This window comes from Lineus longissimus, chromosome 1, assembly GCF_910592395.1.
Source record: "Lineus longissimus chromosome 1, tnLinLong1.2, whole genome shotgun sequence".
Classification (NCBI taxonomy): Eukaryota; Metazoa; Nemertea; class Pilidiophora; order Heteronemertea; family Lineidae; genus Lineus; species Lineus longissimus.
In genome coordinates, this window is record NC_088308.1 from 6,908,665 (window position 1) to 6,918,831 (window position 10,167).

The 10,167-nt window shown below is 41.8% G+C and overlaps 1 protein-coding gene across 2 annotated transcripts; it reads right to left on the reverse strand.

Moving 5' to 3' along the window:
* Nucleotides 1-2,070: 2,070 nt before the first annotated feature.
* Nucleotides 2,071-9,663, reverse strand: LOC135487191 (kelch-like protein 2). Of its 2 annotated transcripts, none has more exons than XM_064770683.1 (12): nt 9,552-9,663; nt 8,968-9,084; nt 8,329-8,557; nt 7,809-7,984; nt 7,462-7,558; nt 6,841-7,107; nt 6,199-6,316; nt 5,649-5,846; nt 5,219-5,320; nt 4,848-4,976; nt 4,438-4,578; nt 2,071-3,932 (listed from the first exon to the last, which is right to left on the reverse strand). In XM_064770683.1, exons 2-12 carry the CDS (start codon nt 9,075-9,077, stop codon nt 3,760-3,762), a joined length of 1,740 nt encoding a protein of 579 aa, XP_064626753.1. In that variant the 5' UTR covers nt 9,078-9,084; nt 9,552-9,663; the 3' UTR covers nt 2,071-3,759. The 2 variants fall into 2 exon arrangements, with proteins under 2 accessions (XP_064626753.1, XP_064626762.1); XM_064770692.1 differs by having other exon boundaries at nt 9,542-9,663.
* Between the last annotated feature and the right edge of the window lie 504 nt (nt 9,664-10,167).

The window sequence follows — 10,167 nt, forward strand, 5'->3', positions numbered from 1 at the left end:
CAACTTCCACAATCGCTGTCCCTCGGCGACCAAGCTGTCCTGGAGGATTGGATATGATATAGAAAAACAAGTAAATACATGTACCCAACTGGATTGCCCTCTGAATCCGAGTTGGGTAAGTTTGACCCAGTTCTTTTTCGGCATGAAACTTCAGAGATGCACATTCAGCACTGAACTGACAGGATGTGGGCAATCAACTTCCACAATCACTGTCCCACAAGACCAAGCTGTCTTTAAGGATGTGTACACTGAAAAATGAGAAAATAACTCAATTGGCTTGTCGGACCTCTGAATCCAAGCTGGGTTGTTTTCACCATGTTCTCCCATGGCATATAACTGCAGAGTCATGTTTGTACTTTCATTGAACTGATAGGTTACATCATTAACTTCCACAATCACTGTCCCGCAAGACCAAGCTGTCTTGGAGGATGTATACACTGAAAAATGAGAAAATTACTCAATTGGCTTGTCGGACGTCTTAATCCAAGCTGGGTTGTTTTCACCATGTTCTCCCATGGCATATAACTGCAGAGTCGCGTTTGTACTTTCACTGAACTGATAGGTTACATCATTAACTTCCACAATCACTGTACCACAAGACCAAGCTGTCTTTGACGATGTATACACTGAAACATGAGACAATAACTCAATTGGCTTGTCGGACCTCTCAATCCAAGCTGGGTTGTTTTCACCATGTTCTCCCATGGCATATAACTGCAGAGTCGCGTTTGTACTTTCATTGAACTGATAGGTTACATCATTAACTTCCACAATCACTGTCCCACAAGACCAAGCTGTCTTTGAGGATGTATTTACTGAAAAATGAGAAAATAACTCAATTGGCTTGTCGGACCTCTGAATCCAAGCTGGGTTGTTTTCACCTAGTTCTCCCATGGCATATAACTGCAGAGCCACGATTGTACTTTCACTGAACTGATGGGTTACATCATTAACTTCCACAATCACTGTCCCACAAGACCAAGGTGTCTTTGAGGATGTATTTACACTGAAAAATGAGAAAATTACTCAATTGGCTTGTCGGACCTCTGAATCCAAGCTGGGTTGTTTTCACCATGTTCTCCCATGGCATATAACTGCAGGGCCACGTTTGTACTTTCATTGAACTGATGGGTTGCATCAGCCCATTGACTGAGCAGTACCTGTTCAACTGTTGTTTGGTGAACACGCGCTGCTATTTGTCCACTGGGCTTCAACCACAAGGTTTGACTTCCAGTATCAATTCTAGTCACCAGTAGTACTGATGTGTAGACCCTCCTAAAATCCTTTATAATAAGTTAAAGGAACTGATTCCTAACTGGAGGTACTGGTTGTCTCACCTGTCACTGCGAGGGTGAAGCTGGAGTTTAGGTTAAAACCAAGGTGGGGAGTCAAGGATTTGGGCAAAAAGACAGTTTCAAGTGGTATGGCGAGACAGCCAATACTATAGTGAGGTATCAAATGTGATTTTGACTGCTGTTATGTTTTGTAACCATAGCAGGTGTTGTTTGCGTATAAGAATAACCACTGCCATCAAAACAAGGCACATTGGGTGCATAGTGTACTATACACTGTAAACTATGGTTTATAATTGTGATCAAGGTGTTTTAGAATTGACTGCCATTCCTACAGGGTGTTGAAGAAAGACAGCAGGAAACACTACAACATGCATCTTCTTCTTACATATTTTGTTTACTTTTAATGGCTATACTACAGTCCCAGGCCTATATCTCTAATAAACCTGGCACCGTATGGCCGTAAGGCCAGTCACTCCATGTCCCCACTTCTGGAGCACATGTTCTGGTGTCTGATCTGATGTGTTGCAAAAGCACCTTCTGGACTCATATTCATCTGCATGAGGTTGGCTTTAAGTCTGTGGTGGCCTGTCCTGAGACTAAAAGATGGCAGTCGCCCCTTTTAAGTCCATGTCTAGGAGAGTGTTGCATCTGAGGTCCTCTCTTCTCTCTTAACAGGTGTTTTTGTGGGCCTGTTTCAGGAGCGTCTCTGATCTATGTACATGTACATGTATACATGTACTGCATTCAAAGTCAGGAAGAGAACAAGAAGTTTGGGTAATTTCAACATAATTTAATACTTTTATACTGTGCTCTGTACAGAGATTCAATACAACCTAATTAGAAATTGAAATACATATTCAAGCGAAAAAGCAAATGTTTGTACCCTTATCCTTTGCAATGGAGAAAATGAGCTGAAGCTGCCAGTTTCGCTAAAGCGCCCAGGAAACGAGTGATTATACATGTAATCACTGCTATTTGATACAAAAGTGTCTCCCAACTGTGGGTAAAACCAGTATTTGCACCCGCTGGTCTTGCTGCGGCCGAAATGACCACTGAAAATGAGCGATTATCATCACATGCGACCAATAATGGATTAATCCATTATTGATGCTACTTAGGTAAATCACAGGTGGCAGTGATTTAAATTGCTCGTTAGCAAGGTACTTAATAAATGGTAAGCAATCATAGTAATCGCACCAATTTATCGTTTATTCAATACTTGTGAGTATTGGAGACTAAAATAATACATGATCATAACATTATTATATACAAATTCACATTTGAACTTCACATTTTACTCACAAAAACTATTTGTCCCAATATATTCAGCACATCAATTTTTGTTAATGATATGTTACAAATCACTGCTTCATCATTTCAACATGCAGTATATACAATGTACAACTCTTGACTCAACTGCTACATGTATGAACATGGCTGATTACAGGACATACATGTATACTTTCAAACCAGTTTAAGATGTACTGCGTCGGGTTAATTCATGGGGAGACATTAAAAGTGAGAGCTTAGATGACAACGGTCCTAAAGGTTATTCCATAATCGGTGTTTACATGAAGCTATTTTTTTACAGATATTTACAGATCTTGACATCTTACATTGCATTATGTCATAACGCCAGCATGACTTACTGACTTTAAGATATTTGGTGCGGGTTGATTCAGCCAATATTTACCAAGTTAGACAGTGACAAGAATGTACAAGTGATATGATTCACAACCTTTTGGCCACAACAAGGTTTCTATCCCCTAACCCACACAATTCTACATGAGCCTCTTCAGGTCCTAAAGTACAGTGGAACCTCCCTCAGCAGACACCATTCTTGGGAGCACAACCTCCCTCTCTATGACGGACAGTGCTTTGGTTCCAAACCAGTCGTTTCTAAAATTTGATCTCTGTAATCAGCACATCTAATAAGGAAGCGAGTAGTGTCCTTAATAGAGAGGTTCTACTGTAATTCAAGGGACAAAATCCAGAAATCTATGTATCTGTACAAAGTTTTATGCATTTCGCACAATAGTGACTCCATTACGCATTAACATGAAAACACCTGACATTTACGAACTCAAAAAGCCCCCTGCTTGCATCATCATTCATAGAAAAGCACTGTAAGCTTTCTCATCGCAAATGATGCATGCGGTTCTTCAGGATTACATGTACAAATGACAAAACGAGACATCATCATGACCTCATTTCACGGTTGTGTGTGGAACAACAGACGGGAGGCCGCCATAGCAGATGCTTGCGTCTCACTCTGCATCTGTTGGGTGGAAAAAGTTCGCGCAGCCCCCACAGCTTGAAAGATAGATCTGAATGCAGGTGCCTCATTATTCTTGGAGGGTAAAAGATTTCTTTAGTTTCCACCGGCTTCATCCTCAACATCCGTGTCCATATCCTCGACCCCCGATAGCGACGCCTCAATCGTGAAGTTCCCCTGCAGTCTTTGTCATAAACATTTGTCGATGACTGCAACGCCAGCGTAACTGCGGCCCATCATCATGGTGTTGGACAGAAGAGTCCAGGTGTCGTTTTTTTGGTCGTAAACTTCCACGGAACCGAGATTTGACGAGCCATCGTCACCTCCAACCACATAGAGCAACCCGGCATGAGAAACAACTCCTAAAATGACAAGGTTAGGAAATAATAATATGAAGAAACACCAATTCAACTTCAAACATACTCTCAAGAGCTTTTTCGGGCTATTAATTAAGTACACTTTGCAGTGCATCAACCTGGTGTCTCTTCTTATAAAGTTCAGTGCGTTGACTTGAAATATTCCCAACACAAATCATCAGTTTGACACAACACTTTGATAGAAATATCGCTTGTCATCTATTGCAGGTCAATTTTAATACGACTGATACGTAAAGCTAGGATTCTCTGCACTGTGCATCTGGGCCAGAGCAAGCAAAAGCTCCTATGTCATGTTCCGAAGTATGGAACGTGAGCAGCTTGTTTTAATGGTGGCAACATTCCTCGAGCCTAGGATAGCAGGAATGATGTCACCACCTTGCCCGTTTGACGAAGGAGACACCCAATAACCCCAACACCAGTGGCATAAAATGAATGCTCACACAACCAAAACACAGAAGAAAGACTTTGAGGATTTCCCCTTGAACCATACCTGCATTCCTCCTACACAAGTGCATGTTTGCCACCTTATTCCAAGCATTTGTATCAGGGTTGTACACTTCTACACTGTTCCTGACTAGCGGACCATCGTGGCCCCCAACAGCGTATAGCAAACCATCAACGACACCCACACCTGAAACAACAATTGGAAGATGAAATACAATGTTAGTCTAATTTCATGAGCTACAACATGGTTGAGCGTGCAGGTAATGGGTAGATCAAGCGAACCCTGTGCGGAGGTATGTTCTTCAATATCCAGCCACATATGAGTAGCTTGCGATGGATTCCTCTGGACTGCCTGATGACTGAATCAACAGGCCAATACTAATATTCACAATTGTGGCATAAAACAAATGCTTACAAGAGAGAACACAGTTGAAGATATAGAATGATAAACCTCACCTGCCCCACTCCTCCGACAAGACATCTCGGCCACAGGGTTCCATGTGTCCATCTCTGGATTATAACACTCGACTGAACTTAGACAGTGTCGGGACGCACCATCATAACCACCCACCGCATAAAGTAAGCCTTCAATACAAAGCAGAAAATGAACATGAATGGGTAAGTACAATCAAGTATCCTGATGATGAAGTGGTCAGAGCAGTCTAAGCATCACATTTACAGGCAAATATGTGTACATGTACAGTAGGAGTGCATAAAGCATTCCATCAGGTGAGTTGCATGATCATGTCGCAAGCAGCCGTATCGAAAGATTATTTAGGGCCTATTGCATGTCTTCAGAACGCAAGGATAAACGATATCAAACTCACCTCCGACCACGCCTACCCCCACACTGCTCCTCCTGGTGGACATTGGTGCAACTATTTTCCACTCATTCAGCAGAACATCAAAACACTCCACACTATTCAGACCTATCGAAAAGAGGCAAATACCGTTAGTTTTTTTAAAGACATTAGGTTTCACTGAGTCTGGCTCATAACCATGGAATGCTAAAGTCAGAAATGAGTACTGTATAACAGTTACTATTTCTTTCTTTATGACGTGACTTCCAACAGTTTGTGCGGAGGCTTCGGGATATACTGTTCTAAAAACAATATACAGTAGTTAACCAGCATTGATCACATAAGTGAAAGCTGGGGAACATACCACGAATACTGTTAAGTATGACAACACTTTTAACTTGTTACTAATGAAATTGCTGCCTCAAATACCAAATTCTAGTGTCCCAAGAAGGATTACCTGATGATCCGTCAAAACCTCCCACTGCATAAATAAGACCGTTAAGAACTGCTGCCCCCAGGGTGCTCCTTCTCGCCTCCATACACGCTATCGACGACCAGGTGTCCTTGGAAGGGTCGTAGACGTCGACAGTGCGTACTCGCAGAGATCCATTGAATCCACCAACAGCATAAACAAGACCATTTAACACTGCAACACCTGCGATCAGAGAAGGGATCTTAAAGATGATCGATGAGTTAGAAAAGATTAAACGAGTTTAAAAGAGTGACCATGCATGTAGGCATAGCCAGAGTGGGGTCAGATGTGACACATCCCCCTTTCAGTTCAATGATTGAGAAAATATCCTGAAGATATGAATGTCTATTCCAAAACAAACCCCATCTAGAAATAATACCACATGTACACCTATGGTGAAGCACAAGTCTTCCTGGGACAAAGTCACTCATGATAGTGAAGTTAATGTAAGATGAATTTGCCTTTTTTGAACTTTTTGCAAATGGTAAAAATAAGGCGGTGCAAAGATTTGGTGATTTTCAATATCAATACATACCACATCTACATCTCCTCGACGGCATCTCAGCAACCTGATACCACTTCTCCTCTTTAAAATCGTAACATTCAACGCTGCGAATGGCTTTAGGTGCTTGGCCCCCAATGACTAGTAAAACCTATCAAAACAAGAGATATAATCACCTGCGAGTCCGAGAATAGACTTCAAATTTTATGGCTTTCAATCCTGAAGTGGTGGCATATTGTGCTAACAGGTCTACCGGTACTCAAAAAGTGCAGGGGCACAATAGAAGTACGTTAGACTTGTAATCAGAAGATGGTGGGTTCTGAGGCTTGGCCAGCACCACTTGGTATTCAACTGGCCTGAAATGGCCAAGAGTAGTTCAGTTTTTCGGCTCCTTGGTTTCCAAAGAAAGCTTTCTCGATTAGGCAGGGGAATGTACATATAAAGCACTTTGAGACAGCCCAAATGTCAGTGGGAAGCACTGTATGAGAACTTTAATTTCAATTTCATTTCAAAATACATTTTACATCATAACAACCTTTGCTTAGAATAATGCATGGACTTCCCTCAGCTCAAACCAACATGCTCCCTCAAATATCATGTTGGAAGGTAAAGAGTCTGGCATCTTTAAGGCAGAAAACCCAAAGCCACATGTACAGAGGTCATGAAGCAACCTACTTTTGGCAGTCCAATAGGCGTCCTAGGATTGGTCCTCGGTGTCCTGTACATAGATTTCTGTTCTCCCTTCAAGAGATGATACTTCATGGCCTCAATGAGAAAGTCTTTACATTCACTATTCGTCTTAATGAGGGGTTCCTCCTCGACGCATTGTACAAGGTACTCCTGGGTCATCAGCGGTAGGCGCACATGCTCCATGAGCTGGGCGCTGTATTCTTCCTTGCTGGGCAGGTCGTGTTTGATCCATGATATCACCGCCTCGAACACCTGAAGTTGGAAAAGTACATTTAAAACTTAAGTGTAGTTCATGAATGTAATACTTTACTTAGTTTCGTTACACAGCGTTGTGACCTTGTTGTCATCAGTGTGACCTGGGTTGTCAATGTTGTGACCTAGGTTGTCAATGTTGTGACCTAGGTTGTCATCAGATGCCATTTGAATCAGTTGGTTAGCAGTTTCACTTGAAGATCACAAGCAATGGGCTAGCATCCCATCCAGGAGATACACTAATCCCAGTCGAACAATGCTACAGATGACAGATGACAGAAGACTATAGATGACAGATGACAGATGACAGATGACAGATGACTACAGATGACAGATGACTTGAACTTAACTAACCTGTTCCTCAGTCTGTACAGTCAGACGATCGCATGAGATGAGTTTACAAACTTGTGATGGTAGTAATGACAGGAACTCATCATGCTGCACAACCTCACTAAAACCAAAAGCATGGTGTAAGTTTTTGAATGCTCATTTATTTTGGGATTTTTCAAGTAGCCACATCTCGGTGTGATGACTGTCCTGAAAGGACCATTTCCTCTAAAGAAGGCGAATGAATATCGCTGTTCCATCATCGAGTGAATAATCTGCCTTAAAATCCTGCATAGACTGCAAGATTTGACCAGGCCTTGGTTATTCCCGAAATCTGTGAAAATAAAACGCCGGCAAAAATTTGCATATCTTACCTGAAATGCTGCTCTGTATATGTTTGAGAATATTGTAGTAGATCTGTACAGGCATGAAGATCGGCAAACGCCCTGATGCCAAGACAGTTGGATGGGTGGAGCTGCGACTGGAGGAAATCACAACATGCGTCCCTGACCTCCACAAGCTGGAGAAGATTGGCGGCCGGTAAGAGAATCTGTTAGAAGAAGACAAAGTTTATAAGTGTGACGAGGCAGGATAAAAATCAAGAAATACTGACAATATCAAGCCTTTGCAATTTTAATCCACTCCGAATTAGAATATAATAAGCCACATACACACACAAATCAAGTATCTGTCTGTCAATTTGGCAAAAACATAATTGAAAAATGCATTTTAAAGCAATTTAAGGTATTGTTATAAAAACCTTTATTTTCTCCAATCAATGTTGGCAAAAGCTTGCTTTCTTCAAACATACTTACAGCTCACAACCTAAGCTATGAACATGTGGATATTTCTATATGCCCTCAAATGCAAAAGGACTTTGATATATATGTATACCTGAACATTTTCCTCTGTAACTTGGACCTCCGAAGTGTACACAAAGTCTATGAGTAGAGCAAGGGCTTTGGGGTCGACTTCCTGAAGAACGATCCTATCTGCTTTGGCCTCTGATAGGTCGGCTGTGAACATGGCATAGAAATATGGCGAACAGGCAGCAAGGACTGCTTTATGGGCTGGAGTCTCGAGTTCGTCGGCAACAAGCACCACATCACATAGCCTACTTTGCCTGTAAAACAATGCAATGCATTTACATTTTCTTTAAAACCTTGATGATCAGACAAAGTTTTTTCAAACTGAGGTAAAAATAATAAGAACAACAGTAATAAGAATTGTGATTTAATTTGAATGAAGATTTTCTTATCACAACATAAACCCTTAATCTGATCGCCATTTGACACTTGACTTACAATGCATATTAAGACTATTGCCATAAAAAATGTAGCGCAATGATGAGGCAAAAATGTGAGGGGTGATATTGATTTACAATTAAGGTTCTCACTGACTACATATGTAAGTGACTAACACGAACTGATGTAGCATTCCTTTGAGAGTTGAATGTATTCTAACAATCAAAAGTAGTTACAGTCGGTAGGCCTAACAACTTTTCAAAAGGACAAGGGTACACAAAGATGATACCTTCTGAGAATGTTGAGAACTTCAAAGGCTTTCTGAGTATGCTGTGGATTCCTGTAGGCTGGCCTGGCTTCCAAGCCTCCAGGGATATGGAGACCATCATCGGACATCATTGCACTTCTGTAAGACAAGAGTAAAAGAAGATTAACGTCATGTGAAGAGGTATTTCATTTACAGGGCATGGGTAATTAGACACTAGACAGGTGGGAATCGTACATGTATTATATCATATCATTACTGGCATTGTAACCCTATTGCAATTTAGACATTGCCGGCGCAGGTATGTCCACCTATGTCCACCTATGTGGGATCTTTTACTTGTCCTGGCATAGACACTCGGGTACAAGGAACCACAGCTTTTAGTTTCATTCTACAGCCTCAACAGCATCGACACATGTCAGGACACCGACGATGATAAAACCGATGCAACTATCATATCATGACCAGATCATGACAGGGACTTGAAAGGATTTTGAAACAGCTGCCAATTTTCTTTCCTCTTTTTTGCTGAGCAAGACTTAATGTTGTTTTCATCTGCCAAAAGGCCAAAAGTAGACGCAGCTTATGCGACACATACTAGTGTTTACCTAAGACATGTCAAATCCAATGATCTAGATGTGATCAAATGAAGGTGAGCGTTTTGATCACAAAAATATGAAAAATTGTGATTCTAAAAACAGCGATTTGTTACATCCTCGATGTACACATCAAGGGGCGATTTGTTACATCCTCGATGTACACATTGAGGGATGTCGGAGTTCTTCTAGTAAATAACAGGTGACGCCACCATAGTTCATGAGTTCCTATACGCGGGAAATACGAATGAGCACTGTGCGGTCTGGGTTACTGGTAGACCCCCTGTAGGATTTGTGAAGCGGTTCCTTGGGGGGGGGGGGGGGCAACCCTGGGCTTCTGTTAGCCAGGATTCATACTGGTGATGAAGAATGCAATGGGAACTCAGGTGAATGTGATCATCAGAGGAATTGGATATGGATTCATACTGGTGATAAACAATGTAAATTCAAGTGACTGTGGTCATCTGAGAGATGTGGATTCATCATCATAATCATGTCCCGTAGTCATGCGTCCATTGGGGCGACCCTAAGCTGTTGACGGTGCGACACCACACGGTTCTGTCCTCGGCCAGGCGGACCAGGTCACTGCATGGTCTTTCTTCCAGTCCAGTGCGTCACGTCATCCATC

Coding starts and splice junctions, on each gene's coding strand:
- LOC135487191 (XM_064770683.1), bottom strand. CDS start 9,077: ATGATGTCCGATGATGGTCTCCATATCCCTGGAGGCTTGGAAGCCAGG. Junction 8,558..8,967: donor GTTCTCAACATTCTCAGAAG/GTATCATCTTTG, acceptor ATTGTTTTACAG/GCAAAGTAGGCTATGTGATG. Junction 7,108..7,461: donor CTGTACAGACTGAGGAACAG/GTTAGTTAAGTT, acceptor TTCCAACTTCAG/GTGTTCGAGGCGGTGATATC.